Source organism: Megalopta genalis, chromosome 7 (genome assembly GCF_051020955.1).
Source record: "Megalopta genalis isolate 19385.01 chromosome 7, iyMegGena1_principal, whole genome shotgun sequence".
Lineage (NCBI taxonomy): Eukaryota > Metazoa > Arthropoda > Insecta > Hymenoptera > Halictidae > Megalopta > Megalopta genalis.
The window spans coordinates 3458300-3475826 of NC_135019.1; the positions used below are offsets into that span (position 1 = coordinate 3458300).

Below are 17527 nucleotides of genomic sequence, written 5' to 3' on the forward strand. Positions count from 1 at the left end.
ATCTGCTCTCCGGTTCCGCGTCGAACGGTACGACTCGGGCGCGTGACGTCACGAAACGTGATTTTCGAGCGTAGACCACCACGCCGTAGCGTTCGAGGACGGTGTCCAGCTTCTAGCTACCACTCGGCACGTTCTTCCGTGGAAGTTGGAAAAATAAGAGATCGTTTGTTGCTCTGCTCGAGGAAATACCGACGGCTCGTCCAATCCCGACCGATATTATATATATAATATTATATATAATATTAGTATTAATATATAATATATATAATATTAAGATATTAAATAAAATAATATAAATATTATATTATAATATATAATATATATAATAATATATATATATATATATATATATATCTCAATATATATAATATATTATATATCCCAAGCCGATCGGACGATCTGCCGTCGGACGGATCGTTCGAGCTCGCGGCGAAATTCCGAGGAACGCCGACGGCCGCGCATGGCCGAAACGATGCCGGTCTATCAAGGATCACGCTCCGAGCGTGATATTTAGTCGCCGGTAGATCCTGGCGGAGCGCGGATTCTTCGCTTTCGTGGCGAAACGTTCGCCGTGAATCCGCATCAGCGTGTCGGGCTTTAAAGCTCTTTGGAACTAGTTACCAAAATCGAACCAGTTCGTTCTCTGTGTTTTTCTTTCTCTATTTTCTTCGTGGGAAACGTTGATCGTTCTTAAAAAGAAAACTCTGCCTTCGCGAACGAATCGAGAAAGTGTCTCGAGAGGTTATCGAGAAGGAATTTGAACGAGATCGTTGCGTAATATAAGAATCTCGAACCATCAAGATCAACGTGTCGCGATCGATCGATCGTACAGTTTCGAATCGATTTTTTCCATCGTTCTGTCGAACGAACGTTATCGCGCGAACCTAACCAAAAAATACAATTTCGAAGATCGTGATACACAAGCGACGACAGAATCACCGGCGAGCGCGTTTTGTTTGCACCGTGTCGCAAACTTTCCGTTGTTGTTTATTATAAATGTCAACGCGGTCGAACTTGGACGCGAGTTAGAGCAGCAGAGAAGCGGACGAGCGGACAGGAGCCGCGCGAACGTAGGAGGTGGAGGAGGGGAAGGAGCGTTCGGAAAACCGTTTCGAGGCCGGAGAAAACGAACAAGCGGCGGAGAGAAGTCGATCATCGTTGGCACGACGCGACGACCGAACGAGAAGGGCCGAGTGAAAAAATATCGGCGGGAACAACAGGTCTAGAGCCGAGAAGCTTGCGATCGGGAATCGAGACACAATAGACAGGAGAGGCGACGTGTTAGGCGCCGGGAAGGGGGACGAAAAGCGAAGAGAGCGGACCGGAAATGCTGGGGTTTTGAAATTCGATTGTTCTCGGCTCGTTAAGTCTTACGACTTAAGTCTTACGTCGATAGGCGTTTCGCACGCATTTTCCTCTTTGCCGGCCGTTTCGTATTCGTCGACGAGAGAAGATGATGATCCACGAGGCTCGAAGAGGCTCGAGTACAGAAACGATCGTGTTCGCTGGGAATTAAAAAGTCGGCGTGCCGTTTCGTTCGGCGCACCGTGGATATATCGACGGAGGAGCCTTCCTAGGCTTAGCCGCGGAGGGTCGGTCGCAGGAAAATCGATAGGCGCGCCTGTGGAAACGGACTCGACGAGGCTCGGTCGTTGACATCGTTGTCGTGACATGCGTTCAAGATGAACTACGACCCGAACATTTGCCGACAGTATTTCTACTGTAGCCAGCGCAGGCAACGAATCAGGTATCCGACGATTGGCGCGGCCCAATAAAAATTCAGATCTCTGACGTAACCCTGACATAACCTTTCCGTCGATCACTGCGCGCAACGGTGTCGCGGGGACAACTGAAATTTCGTTAACCTCCGATTTAGCTGGAAAACGTGGGAGAGGCTGTTTTCTTCGAACACGTGTGTATCGGCGTTTCGATTGGATCGAAGTCGATCGGCTCCGATCAACCGCGAGATAACCCGACAGCGGCAACAAGTGTCACGTTGCGTCACGTCGAAGCCGCTGATTTTTTTTCACGTACCTCCCGTTACGATATCTCGTGCCGGGTAACGCTTCTAGCGTTCGCTAACTTTGACACAGAGTCGAGGAACGCGACGTTATATATTATAATTCGACGTTACCATCGTTACGTTATTACGCCGTTACATAATGTCGAATCAAGATCGTCCATGAGAACGCTGTAGCCTGGAAATTATTATCGATTCTACAGGTTAAATTAATAATAATCATGTTAACAGCCGGAAACGGGTGATTCCTGAGGTCATTCGAAGCAACTTTTTCCTTAGCGAAAATGCAATCCGCGGCTTCGTTTACGAGTTATTAACAGAAAACACTGACCAATGAGAGATCGCGTGCGACTGACGCCCCGCCATCGCGGCCACAGCCGCTGCGTTAGACGGGCGACCCGACGATGTCGCGGGATTGGCCGCAAGGACGGAACGCCGGCCGCACTCGCTCTCCGATTGGTGCGTGTTTTCCGTTAATAACTTGTAAACGAAGCCGCGAACTGCATTTTCGCTGAGGAAGAAGTTACTTCGAATGATCTTAGGAATCGCCCCTTTGCGGTATTAGCATTATTATGAGACACCCTGTATTGAACTGACAGAGAGTTTTGACCGAATATTCGAGGGTGTTCGACGATGTTCGACGGTACTCTAGACGATGTCCGACAAAATTCGACAATGTTTTCGAAGATATTTGAGAATTACGCGCGATCGTTTAACTCTTTGGGGCACGGTGGAATTAAAAATGTCCCATCTTTTACTCATCACCATCGCGGTAATGCATGATGGGACATTTTTAAACCCATTGCAATAGCATGAATGCTCATTCACGATCCCATGTGGCACGGTGGGACTATTTAACCTTTTAGGCACGACGCGTCACTATAGTGGCTTCCGCGGATGTCATCTTTCAGAACGACGCGCCACTACAGTGGCTTGCTCTAGTAGCTCACTCGCTCATCGTTTGAATCAAATAATCGTCTTCATATGCATTGTTTCACGCTTCTTTTGTCTCCACATCGATTTATAACAGTCTACAGGGTGTCCCAAAAATGTCTCGCAATCCGGAAATGGCGGGTTCCTCGGATCATTTGGAGCAACTTCTTCCTTTACAAAAATGTTCTCCGAGGCACCGTTAACGAGTTATTAACGAAAAACAGTGACCAATAAGAATCGAGTACGGCTGACGCGAGGCGGCCCAGCCAACCAGCGCACGGAGCCCAGTTCCGCTCATTGGCTCGATCGCCTCGCGCCAGCCGAGCTCACCTCTCATTGGTCACTGTTTTTCGTTAATAACTCGTTAACGGTGCCTCGGAGAAAATTTTTGTAAAGGATAAAGTTGCTTCAAATGGCCCGAGGAACCCGTCACTTTTGGATTGCGAGACATTTTTGGGACACCCTGTATATACAGTATCAGACTCTGCCGTCCAGAGAAATAGCCTCGCGCAGAATTCAGCCGTACCTAAAAGGTTAAGTCCCATCCTACGACAACAAATTGAATCGAATCATTATTATTCCTTTATGTTTTTATTTAATTTGAAACGCAATAAAATCTCCTGTGCAATATGGGTCTATTTCATCTCCTGAAATCCTGCGCCCCAAGGAGTCGATTCGCGATGCAACAATAGACAAGAAGATGTGGTCGTGTACAGTCCCGATCAGCAATGACTAGTTTTCCTTGAAACAGCGTGCCGAGTCCCTGAAACTAAGAGACGCTGCGCGTTCGATCAAGGTTTCGAAACTAGCATCCGCGGGGAAAAGTACAGGGACCGTTACCAGGACGAACGACGCGCAACGCCAACGGCATTTCGAGAGCTACCGATAAACTGAAATCAAGGTTATGTCGAACGTCGAATGGGTGCTCCGTGAATTCGACGAGCTTAGACGAACGCGGCGGCGTTTCGAGCTCTAGAAAAGGAGTTCGTTCGACCTTTGCGCGACAATTATTTAATCTTAACATCGTTTAACGTTCATATTTATAGCAGATAAGCGTATAATGCATGCGGCATACGTTGTTAAATTATTATGCATGCGGTAACACGCGAGCGACGTAACTCGATAACCGGTAATCCTCGATGATAAGCGCCGGTACGCTACGATTTCAACGAAAAAAACGTTCCTAACAGTTCTATTTTTTTCGCCGGCAAAAGTTCGCGAAAATCGATCGTACAGGGTCGAGAGATCCTAACTGACGCGAACACAGTAACACGAGGCATCGAGCAATCGCTCGACATAACCTTGAACGATCTCTCGCGTTCGATCCCGTAATCCGATTGTGCGATTCTCGATACCCGTTCCCCCGATGATCTCGCAATTTCTTATCGGGACTGTGTTTTCGAAAAAACGAAGATTACACGTTCGCTCAGTGACTAATGTCGCCCGATTCGGAAGAGATTGCGTAAAGGCGTGTGTAACCGGTGCTGGAAAGTTCGCGGAGTTGTTGTTTAACGCGTCGCGTCGCTACTATTCCAAGGCTGGAAACACAATGTAAACACTTTTCCCAGAGAGCCGCGTGTGGTGCGGAATACCGGGTCCCTCGTAACGTAAATTATTGTTTAACCTATTGAACGGCGAATTTAGTTTCAAAAACCCCTCACAGTGTGCGGAATTAAAATCAAGCGATGACGTGTATACACGACGAACGCAGGGCAAGATGGTCCTATTACAAATTTTATGAAAAACGGAGAAGAACTAAATATTTATTTAAGAAAAACTTAACAATTTATTTCTGAAAAGTTTAAATAAAGTTAATAAAGTTAAAAATTCTCCGTATAAAATACTTAGCAGTTCTATTGGTAATATAAAGGAAACATCCCACCAAATAATATTCTCATTGTATTTTATTAAAATTTCGAGTTTTCACAGTCAATGGTAATTTTATATTTTTAATGACGAGTAAACACGTCGAACGCGCCGTAATAGAGATTTGGTTTGACGTGTATACACGACAAACGCGCTTAACTGGTTAAACTATCGGAAGCTCGTCGTGTTAATTTCTTGACTTTTGTCGCGTCAGAACTGTCGGCGAATGCTGAGTATGACTACACAGGTGTACCATAACCGTACATCGTCGAACGAATCGATTTCCAATTTGACGCGTTTCCCCTTGAAATCCAACGATCCAAGATAGACGATGAGTAATCATTGACTAATGATCTTGCCGGGAACGTGGCGCGGCGAATGTACGCAATACGGCGAGGGTTGTATGTTCTGATGATTCGAAATCGACAGGAAAATGGCTGGAATTTTTTCGTTTCGTTTCGTTTCGTTTCTTTCTCGGTGATATTATTTTTGGACGGTGGAACACGTCTCGGTGGTGAGCTGACCACTTCTCGCGACAAATGTGTTGTTCGCGTGGCCCTAATCGCGTGCATTATTAGTAGGTACACACCGGCGGAGGTGTATCGTGGCCATTCGAAGCGGTCAGTTTTATCGATTAATCGATAAGACATCTTGTTTCTATTCTTGGTGTTCCGCGAACGTTCGCGGAGTCACGAATTTTCAAGAGACTTCTTTCCCAACGGCGTACAGAGGCCCACGAAATTCTTCGTACACCTTATAAAACGTAATAACTTTTTTCTAATTCAACCAAACGATCTGAATGTTTTTTCTTTTTATGATAGAGGCACTGGTCTACTAGACGACGACTAAAATGCCTCTTTTTGAAATTTTGCTATTACTTGGGATGGCAAAAAAAAAGAAAAAAATAAGAAACTCAGTTTCAAAAAAGTTATTTTTTCAAATTCAACTAAGCGACTTGAATGTTTTTTTTTATGATAGACGCACTAGTCTACTAGACGATGACTAAAATGCCTTTCTTTTAATTTTGCTGTTACTTGGGATGGCAAAAAAAAGAAAAAAATAAGAAACTCAGTTTCAAAAAAGTTTTTGCATTTTAAAAGGTGTACGAACGCTTTTCTGTAGGCCACAAGTCGCTTGTTCGATTTCCGTCTTTCATTCCGCGAACGACGATCCTCGAAAACAATTTCGTGTCCAGTTCCATCGAAGATTGATCAATACCGGAGACGATGGATCGAGTAATATCGCTTGTCTGATCCCGCGATTTAAATCTTTAATTGAATACTTCGGAAAGGATCGTTCGAAGTGAGTAGTACAGTAATGTCTCCCTTACTGACGCTCAGGTTGTGTACAGAAATGGACAATTTGGGAAGAGGAGATACGATTATTCGAACCTTGCGACTCGTTTTTATAGTTGTTGACAATCGATAACCATAAAAAACGAGCAACAAGGCTCGAACAATCGTATCTCCTCTTCCAAAATTGTCCATTTTTGTGGACAATCTGAGCGTCAATTAGAGAGACATTACTGTAATCGGAACTATGAATAGTTTGGAACAGCGATCTCGACGGATGCGTACCATGATTCCGGATGTATTCCTTTTTCCTTGTAATCCTGGACAAGGCGCAAGGTCCAGTTCCGTCTTTAAGTTGAATCCACGCAGGAGCGGTCGTTTTCTCTTATAAGCGTTCGCCTCTACATACATATTTCGCGATAACGGAACAGCCGCGGAGTTTCCTCTGTCTAACTATCGACGCAGTACACAACTTGTACACGCTTGACGTTGGCTCCGGTTTATTTGATTTGCCCGGCGTTGGATAGTTTGCTGTTAATTTCCTTCGAAACTGCATTTCAGTTTGGCGTGTCGCCCTTCATGTTGACGATACTATATATTATATATATAATATAATATAGTATAATATTATAACATATATAATATAGTATAATATAAAATAATGTAATATATATATATTTAATATAATAATATAATATAATAATTTAATATTTTAGTGTCATTTTTCAATATCTTTGTAGTATAATTCTTTTTGTTATCTATTTAATATAATTCCAATTTTATACATACAGGATGTCCCAAAAATGTCTCGCAATCCGAAAGTGGCGGGTTCCTCGGGTCGTTTGAAGCAACTTTTTCCTTTACAAAAATTTTCTCCAAGGCACCGTTAACGAGTTATTAACGAAGAAACAGTGACCAATGAGAGGCGAGCTCGGCTGGCTCGAGGCGACCGAGCCAATGAGCGGAACTGGGCTTCGTGCGCTGGTTGGCTGGGCCGCCTCGCGTCAGCCGTACTCGATTCTTATTGGTCACCGTTTTTCGTTAATAACTCGTTAACGGTGCCTCGGAGAACATTTTTGTAAAGGAAGAAGCTGCTTCAAATGATCCGAGGAACCCGCCGTTTCCGGACTGCGAGACATTTTTGGGACACCCTGTATAGATGACGGGCTACAATATAACAAATATACTGTCTACTCCTGATTATGGTTATTGTTATGGTTCGTTAACGCGGTCTCTCTCGTTGTTTCGTTTAGGATATGCGAAAGGCAAAGAGACGTCGACAGGGATGGAGATAGAAGGGAAGACGAGGACGAGGACGCAAATCCATTGGGAAAGTGGCCGCATTCTCTCAGCCCTGCATTGGCTTGCCTCAGTTGTACCCTTGGCCTATTCAACATTAGTAGATTCTCCATTCTTAGCATACAATTCGGAGGTGAGTAAGCAAACCGCAAGCTTTGGAAAACTTTGAGATATTGATATAATATTATATTATTATTACATTATTATTATATTATTATTACATTGTTATTATATTATTATTGTATTATTTTTATATTATTATTACATTATTACTATATTATTATTATATTATTATTATATTATTATTATATTATCATTACATTATTATTATATTATTATTATATTATTATTACATTATTATTATATTATATTATTATTATATTGAGATATTTGAGAACGTTGAACAACGAATAGACGGTGAATGATCCATTCGTGTTTCCGTTATCTGTTTATAGCGAATTTCATTGTACAGTTCCTGATATTGTCTTTTGTATTGGGCATTCCTCTGTTGACGTTACACGTCTGCCTTGGGCAAAGATTAGCGGCTGGTTCCGTGGACATGTGGAAGATCTCTCCCCTTTTTCAGGGCGTCGGCATAGCTCTCCTAACTGCACAAGCGTTCATCGGCATCTATAGCATTGTCGGCGTGTCCTGGATGTTCGTTTACTTCAGGTACGGCTAAGTTTCGCGACAGCGATCGTCGGAATCGAAACGAAGCAACGTCCGAATGAAACGAATGAAATAAAGGTGTTTCGTTTGTCGGCATTTCAGGGATTCGTTCATCACGAAGCAGGACAAGTATCGATGGGCGGAACCGTTCTCCCTGTACAGAATAGACAAGCCTGTGCAAAACGCTAGCACATTGTACAAACTGTACGAAACGGTGCCGGATTATTTCAGCGGCGTCGTCCTGCAGAGACACCATTTGAACGAGTCGAACCCCGGCGTGGTCACCTTAAAGTTCCAGGTCGCCTTCAATTTGGCCGTCGTCTGGATGATCGTGTTCGTCTCTTTGAGCAAAGGTATTGCCCAGTTCCGTCTACGTACTCCGGAATTGCTCCGAATCTGTTCTCAATGGAAGGTTTCGCAGAGCATATTCTTCGGAGCAGTTATTACTAGACTGCGGATTTTATGCATTTATGAAATGGAACGAATAGGTCGAATATCAAATTGTAAGGCTATTAACCCTTTTAGTGCCATGCGAAAAAGAGGTGCCTATGCGAGAATAACCGGCCGAATTTCACGGTTTCACTAGGGTTTGAGAAAATGCTCATAAAAACCAAACAAGAAACGATATTTACATGATTCGAAAAGCAGTAAACTAAGGACGAAATAGAGAACAAAACAATGACACTAGATTTTCTAGATTCATTGAAAATTATATAAATAACAAAGGTATAAAAGATCATAAAGAAAGTAAAAGTCCAGTTCTCTCTTACACAAAACGTATTTGTACATACAAAAAGTCATCTTTTCGTCATAATTTTATATAGATCATTTATTACAAAGTATATACTTTGCATTTCTGATATATCTTGTAATAAGACGGATTATTATTCTTCCGAAATATGTAATTGTTATAGGTAATATAACATTGCCGAAACAAAATTATGTTGTCATAAATATATTTGTGATATAATTTTGCATAATACTTCATTATAATAACATAAATATTTATATTTATATTTATATATTGTAAATGTGTAAAATTTTGTTATTATAAAGCGCTATAAAGCGCGGGCCGATATATCGGTTCTTGCTGCGCTGGCAAGAAGTGCCAGAGCACTAAAAGGGTTAAAAGAATTTGAGGATATTGTTAACATTACTCTCAACTTGTTACAATTATTAAAGGAAGAAAGACCTTTTCAACCAATTTATGTTTCTTAGAATTAACTAAAACAATTTTTATTTTGCACAAAGATCCGCAATCTACGTATTACTTATTATACTAGAAGTATTGAAACAATCATGGTTTCGCTTCTTTCAGGTTTAAGATCCTACGGGAAAGTGGTCTACGTGTTTACACTAATACCCGTGTTCGGTATTCTGGTATTGGGCATGAAATTGCTCCGTTTAACGCCACCGGGTTCGATATACGAGATGTTCCCTACCACTGTCGGGGCCGAGTTCTTCATCAATGGGAAATCGTGGGTGGCAGCGTCCGTCGAGGTGTTCCTCACCTGGGGACTGCTCGGCGCGGCCGCTATGCAGGTAAGTTTCAGCTAATCAAAATCGCTCGAGCACAGACCTCAAAGTCTCCCTTATCCTCTCTGTCTTCTAGATAGCAGCTCACAATAAGCACAAACATCTTCTGCAACGGGACACGAACCTCGTTATAATGTTAACGATAATGGTCCTTCTTCTCGCGGCTTTGGTGGCGAACACTTGCGTACAGCTTCTCAAAGATCATGGTTACGTCTATATTCCGAGCTCGTTCGGTTAGTAGTAGCTGGAGTTTATGTGTGTGTGTGTTTTGTTCACAGTACCCTTGGTCGGTGCTAATCCGACCTAGTATTCGTGATACCCGCATACCAACGCTATTGGATCTATTTCAGAGAGAATATCGTCGTACGTGTTCTTGAGGCCAGCGAATCAGCCAGCTCCGCCGGGATATAGCAGCACGCCGGAGAGATTCATGGCACATGCGTCATTTATCGTCGGCGAACGCGTCACCCGTCCCGGAGCGGATTTCAGCGAATCTGGTTATCAGGCTCTCAGACTCTCCACCGAGCTAGTCCCCGCGATGTTGGCATTGCTGGGAACCGAACAAGTTTCTCCGTTCTGGGCAGTCCTTTTTTACTTTGTGCTGATCCTCTTCGGGATAGCGCAACAGGTACAATTAGTAATCTTAACTAATCGCAAACGAACGTTCACCGCGATACTCTGAGAAGAGTAAAGAACATTGGATTTCTGATGTATTGCAGCTGGCGATATGGCACTGCGTGATAACCGGTATCATGGCTATCAACACGAAAATGATGAAACTTTGGGAAACCACTATCACCTTCTTCAGCTGCGCCTGCGGTTATATACTAGGCTTGCCGATGGCCACTGAGGTAAATACACAGGAAACTTTTACAGAAACTCGTGCTTTTCGAAGGTTGAGAACGACAGAGTAATTCCGCTTCCGGATCTGCGATCAGACAGTCGACAAGAATCAAGAACTTCGCCTGATAAACCAGCACGATTTCAAAGGAACTGTCGTCGCCGCTCGTTTATCGATGCAGCGTCGCCTCGGTTTCGTCGAAGATAACCGCGCGATAACCGCGATAACTACGATAACCGGTATCTGTAGCCACCGAGACTATTTGGTTCATCGGTAGAGAGGTATCAGTGTCGAGAAAGCGATCGCGTCCGTTCGGAGGATGAGTAATGAAATCGATTCCTTGGTACGTCGGAGCATACCATGTTACTTTTGCAACGAGTTCCTGGACCAGAGACATTTATTCGATCACGTGAAACATTGCGGATCGGTGCTGGAAGAATGTCCTTATCAGTGCGGCGTCTACGTGCCGAGAAAAGCCATGGAGGACCATCGAAGATCGTGCAACAAGAATGCTTCGAAGCGGCTCAGCCAGATCAAGGATGTCCAGGACACTTTGTGGAGGAACAAGGTGTTCTCTGCGTTAACGTTGCTTCGAGCCGCGATCCACAACGAGGAGAAGGAGCGCGACCATCTTCAGGAGAAATTGAATCAATGCGTGCATCTGTTGCACTCTCAGCAGGGCTCCCTCGACGCGATACGATTGGAGATCCACGAAACGCGACACGACGCGTCGTTGGAGGAACGCTTGAATCAGTTGGAGATTTGCTGCGACAACATGGAACAGCGCAACAACCACAGCTTCCAGCAGATCTCTCATCAGCTGAGATTGCTGCACGACGATCTGGCGCGCGAGCGTGGCGAGCAAGGCGAACGCGATCGTGTGCAGAACAACTGGAGCACAGAGTTGAACGATTTCAAAAGGTTTCTAACCCAAGAGAAGCTGGAGGTCAGCGAAGCCTGGCAGGGACAGCGTCAGTTGATCCACGACCTCAAGCTGGAACTGGAAATGCGATGTAAAAATTCAAACGATTTGACGGAACGACAGAAAGTCCTGACGGAGAAAGTAAACGCGCTGGAGGAAGAATCGCGTGCGCAGAAGGCGACAACGGCGGAACATCAATGCGGCATCAAAGGGCTGAAGTTTCAGGCGAAGGAGAATCTCAAGTATCTCGAGGAACTGATCAAAGAGTATCAGAGCTCCAAGAAGTCCGAGCTGACCGATTGTCTGTGCTATCACGAGTCTTCCAAGCGATTTCCAACGAACGGTCGGCTATTGTGGAGGATCGACCGCTACAAAGAGAAGATGTCCGAGGCGAAAGAAAGCGGGAGCATTCTGTATAGTCCAAGATTTTCGAACAAAGAATACGGCTACAATCTGAGAATCGAGTTATATTTGAACGGTCTAGGCCAATGGAAGGACCGACACGTGATCGGTTGCCTTCGCGTGGAAGACGGTGAGTGGGATCCGCTCTTGGATTGGCCCTGCATTCTCCGAGCCGCTGTCACTTTGAGGAACCAAGAGAATCCGGCCAATGACGTTAAGAAGCTTGTAAAGGCCGTAGGTCGGGGTAAAACCGACCCGGAAACTGTCAATAGAGAATCCGGCATTTATATGTTCATTCCGCATACCACGCTGACTCGATACTCCGGATACGTCAAGGATAACGTGATGTTTCTCGATATCCAAGTGACCGATATAAGGACCAGCATATCTACACAGTCACTGATAGCATAAGTAGTCGGAAAATGATCGAATTGAATCATTGATCCGATCGTAGATGTAAATATTGTAAATTGTAAATACATTCTAAATATGTACTTCTAAATTTTGCAGATCTTTTTGCTGTTCTTTTTTTCTTTCATTCTGTTCCGTTCTGTTTATAGCTGGGCATCCACGTAGTATATTATTTGGATTACACGATCGGCGGTTCATGGTGGATAATGATCTTGTATCTGGTGCAAGTTGGCGCGGTGTTTGCAGTACGAGGTCGACCACATAGCGGTGAGGCGGTCGTTGCTGAATTGTTTCCACCGACCAGTCGGTGTCTCAAGCACTGGGCCGGGCCCCTCTTGTCTTTTACTTGGAACGTTGTGCTGCCTGTTATCTTTATGGTTTGTAAAAATTTCTATCAATGAACTCTATCGTGTCTATGCCAGGCATGAGCAATAGGCGCTCTCTGCTACGTATAGCGTTTAGCACAAGCGAAAGATCTTGTTATTTTTTTATAATAGAATATTGTAAATATTGTGAATATTGTGAATATACAAGGTGTTCCACAATTATTTTAACAGCCGAAAATGAGGGGTGGCTGAGGTCATTTGAAGTAACTTTTTCCTTCGCGAAAATGCAATCTGCGGCTTTGTTTACGAGTTATTAACGAAAAACACTGGCCAATGAGAGGTGACAGTGCGGGAGAGTCCGCAGCACGAGGCTTTGACAGATGGTCGGGACAGACTCGAGCGAGAACTTTCCGGATTTTTTTTATTACGTAACAGTGATATTTTTAAGAGAAACGCTGTTCACCTTTACTTTAGAACGTCTGAAGAATATTTACTAATTTTTCGGACCCGATATAATGAGTAATTTAACCGTGACGGCCGTTTTAATTTTCTAGTGTGCATGACACCTCGTGTGTAACATGAAATTTTTAAGCAAGGCGTACAGTGAAGATTAACAAAGTACGTAAATGATATTTTAATTTAAATAATTCCGTGTCCGAACACAGTTCAACGAATGATTCGCAAAGCTAATTTAATAAATAATAATCGTGTTAAAGAACGTGAGGGATATGTTTGTTAGAGAGAAATATGAAGAATATTATCAATAAGAAACTCACCCATTTAGTTGTAAATCCTCTTCATGCACGGAAATGTGTGCAGGAGGATAGTGCATTGACCTCGTACAATGTATGATGAACTGCACAGCTGCACCGTCACCTCTCATTGACTAGTGTTTTTCGTTAATAACTTGTAAACAAAGCCGCAGATTGTATTTTCGCAAAGGAAAGAGTTACTTCAAATGACCTCAGCTACCCCTCATTTTCGGCTGTTAAAATAATTGTGGAACACCCTGTATATAGAATAGAATATGAATAGGATTGCTTATCCTTGACCATTTCCATGGACACTATAGAAAACTCTATAGAAATTAGGACTGCATAATACAAGTAATACTGTAATACTGTGTAATACGATAATTCTTTTGATGAAATGAAATAAACAGGTACTTGGTATCACGGTGTTCAAGAACGCTGGGTTTCGTGAACTGTACTCTTATCGACGCACCACCAAAGACTATTGGTCGGTGTGGTCGAGGCAGCTGGGAGCTGCTATACAGCTGATACCGATACTAACAATACCAGCCGTAGCTATTATACAGACCTGTCGGTATTTGAACAGTGGTCCACCGGATATATTTGACGTAAGTATGATCATCCGATACGAATATATCGACCATGTGTATACTATTTTTGCGCATCGACTGTGAATAACGACATCCCGATGTACATAACTTTATGCATGAAAATTCAAGCGATAAGCTTTATTAACTAAATCCATGGCTAAAATAAGAGTGATATTATAGTTTGTTCTAACCATAGACCAGCCAGGGGGAAGCGAACATAAATCACTGCGACCAGTGTAATGGAGTAAGTTGGGTCGCTCCTCTAACAAAACGTCAAAACACCTTTTTAACTATTGCACGTTTTTTTATCATTGTTGCTACGGTCTCGCGAAGAGTAAACTAACAAGATGCCGTATTGCAGAGAATTCAGCTGCTGTATCGGCCTTCGTTGGAAACGGACGACCCTCGGGATAGTCAAACGCACATTGGAACGGAAACCAGTACCAGTATCCACGGTAATGGTATCGTGTCCGCGACTACGGAAGTACCGTTCGAGGATCCGCCACCAAAATACACACCACCGCCCAGCTATACCACCGCGACCGGGGCGAGCATCGCGAAGATGTTGCGGCAGAGTTTTCGAAGAAGCGTGAGACGGATAGTGAACGTGTTAGGGGAGAGCAGTGCGCCGAGGCAGAGGCCCGCGTTGCAGCCGCCGCCCCCCGATTATGCAACGGTCCTCGTCGAGATGAATCAGGGAAGACAACGCCAGGACGTTACGATTCACGTGACCGATGGAAGAATTGAGAACGGCGACGGTGATGTAGACGGTGACGGTGAAGGTGACTGTGACGGCGACGGCGACGGCGACGGCGACGAAGGCAGTGGCGGCGGCGACGACGGTGGTTGCAACGGCAGGACTGCTTCTGTCAGAAGCAACGTCCTCGACAGAAACACCAACAGGCCCAATACCATAGACAGGGCGATGAGGATCGGCAGCCGTACCGCGTCGGCAGTCGGGTATTCGGTCGAGCGTATGCATTCGACCCTCGAAAGGAATCGAACCAGACCGTCCACCATCGGTTCATCGAGCAGTTCGAACTTAACCGCCGTCGACGTTGCGAACTTACTTCGAAGTAGTATCAGGAGAGGGACTGCGCGAACACAACAATCCCTCCGCAGAAGCTTTTGCCACGACGATCCAACGGCGGCGGCCTCCGTCGAGAATCTCGTCGAGGCCGCCGCGCCTATCGGCGAAGAATCCTTGGTTATCCCGAAGGACATGTCTCTAGTCTCCTCCGATCAACAGGCTGACGTTGATAACAACGACAAAAAGACTGCCGTGGAAACGGACAACTCCGTTTCTGTGATATAGGACTGTCTGTGTAGTTCAATAAGACTATCTAGGGCAGATTTTTAGCTAAGAAAAGACTCCGAGGACAGCTCGCGTTGCTGCTATCTATCCTTGATTTTATCCGGTCCGTATCTTATCGTTTGTTCTTCTCGTTTCAAGGACGTCGTTTGTGTTCCGTTTTGGTCTGTTAATCCGCTAATCTACCGATCCGAGCAGACAATTCAGGCTGTGCTGCGAGTCGAGCCGACGGATTGTCGTTATGGTTTGAACGGTCGATTCACATTTTATCTCGTAGACTGAATGCAGTATTTCTTTTTTCCTGTAAATCTTATCGCGCCACGTAATCCCGTGGCTCTGTTCATACCCTCGTATCACACGATGATTTCGCTGTGCGTCAACGGGAAATCTGATAGCGATAAGCGAGCTCGTGCTTAGACGTTATAGATTCGTGGAATGCAAGTTCATGGCTGTCAGTTTTAATGTTTGCGCGTGTTCGGGGAACTTGTTAATGTTTCAACTCGCTTCGAACCAATGTATTTTACAATTATTTTCGGCATTTACTGCTACTGTCTTCTGCATAATTTTATCGTGGCTAAGTATATGTATAAATAACATTTCAGCGAAGTGTTAAAAAAAAAGAAAAAAAATATTGCACGTTCGGCGTTAATGCTGTTCGTTAGCGGCAGTAACGGTTGATACGTGCTTGTGACTGCATAGTCCGTCCAGCGTTTGTCGAGTACCATCATATTTTCAGTCGACATGCGTGCAAATATTGCGACGCCCATTTGCCCGGGTACCAACGAATCAAATATACAAGGTTATGTCAAGGTCGGCTTGTTAAATATTTTAAGGGATCATTCTACAAACCAATCGAAAACTAGAATGAAGAATAACAATTTTATTGTAACGGCTTTGTTTTTCAGTTATTAACGATTAAACATGACCGTTTATTAGTCGCGCACAATTCAGCTCTCTGCCTCCATTGTAGAATCACCTCTTACAATATTTGACACACGTAATCGAATATCCTGTATATACATATACATATGTATTTTACAACAGAATTCGGATTATCCCAGCATCCTCGGAATTGAGATAGTGTCTGATAATTAATTGCCAGATAATTAGTCTACACCTATATTTTCTCCTTTATTATCACTTCAACTAAAATATGGTAATCGTAGGGTTGTTAAGTCTCAAACTGTTCGTGATAATGTTGCGCATCGATTTTATACCATAGATTACCATAATTGTGTTTATTTATGGATTTTTCAAAAATAGCCTATTTGTGGATCAGGAAACAGTATCTCACCACATAGCAGGGAAACGTTAAATTAATTCTCTCCTGTATGCACGATGCAACGTTTCCGAGAAACGTTAATTACAGTAAAATTAGAACATTGAAAGATAAATCAAGGAAACTGGACAGTTCAGGAGAATCTATTGCATCCATATTATACGTATAAACGAAAAGGAAGATGATAACACCGCAAAACATAATTAATTGCTATCTGAAGTTTGATTAATTATTGTGTTAATTAATTCTATTTCTGCCACTTTATACATATAATATGAATCCAATAGATTCTTCAGAACCCTCCACTAGCCCTTGGTTTAGCTTTTAATACCTTAATCTTGCTATATAATTAATGTTTTCCGGCTATGCGTTTTAGCACTATTTGGTAATAGTGTTTCTGGACTACAAACGGGCTATTCTTTTAAATAATCGGAGCTTCCCTTGATTATGGCAATTTGTTTGGTTCGTATATAAATGTTGGAAAGTGTCCCAGAACATTTCTGTACCCTCAAAAGGAATTCCTTCCCCGTTAGATTTCTCTTGTACAAGAGATTCAAATATACGTTGCAGCAGTACACAGTAATACCATTAGAATAACTAGAAGCAAAGCCCGGTCAGAAAAAGAACAATGTAAAAAATGTATTATTACTATTATTATTACATAGATAGATCAAGAATGGAAGAGGAACGAATGAGAGAGAGAGAGAGAGAGAGAGAGAGAGAATTTAGTAGTTGTACAGAGCGCCGCAAATATTTTAACTAAATCTCATACGTGTAACTGCTATACCTGATATTATGGACCATAATAAAGTTTTTATGTTCTTTTATAATTCTCGACTATTTCCGTAATATCCAATATGAAACAGAACTACAAATGTCATTGTTTTCTGTTTTAGTATTTAGTATCTTGTGTGTAATTATAAAATAAACAATAAGAAAAGACAGCTCTAAGATTTCTCTAGAATAACGCTCATATAGCACAGCTAATACTTTATTAGATGCCATTGAAATGATATAAGTTCTATAGTATTTTAATAGTTAAGCTGAAGCAAACATAATATGTATAACTTAGTTACA

At 43.1% G+C, this 17527-nt stretch overlaps 1 protein-coding gene across 5 annotated transcripts in view; it reads left to right on the plus strand.

Annotated features, from left to right (window-relative positions):
* Positions 1-17280, plus strand: part of bdg (sodium-dependent transporter bedraggled) — a 42315-nt gene extending 25035 nt beyond the window's left edge. For 3 of the 5 annotated variants that reach the window (XM_076523464.1, XM_076523463.1, XM_076523461.1), the window contains 11 exons: positions 7365-7543; positions 7866-8082; positions 8182-8432; positions 9398-9621; positions 9692-9848; positions 9966-10243; positions 10335-10466; positions 12341-12568; positions 13680-13877; positions 14056-14103; positions 14221-17280. In XM_076523464.1, coding sequence (XP_076379579.1) covers positions 7365-7543; positions 7866-8082; positions 8182-8432; positions 9398-9621; positions 9692-9848; positions 9966-10243; positions 10335-10466; positions 12341-12568; positions 13680-13877; positions 14056-14103; positions 14221-15174 — 2866 coding nt within the window. In that variant the 3' untranslated portion in view covers positions 15175-17280. Of the gene's footprint in view, positions 1-7364; positions 7544-7865; positions 8083-8181; positions 8433-9397; positions 9622-9691; positions 9849-9965; positions 10244-10334; positions 10467-12340; positions 12569-13679; positions 13878-14039; positions 14104-14220 lie in introns of all 5 variants that reach the window. The other 2 variants (XM_076523465.1, XM_076523462.1) reach the window with 2 other exon arrangements.
* The last annotated feature ends 247 nt before the right edge of the window (positions 17281-17527 follow it).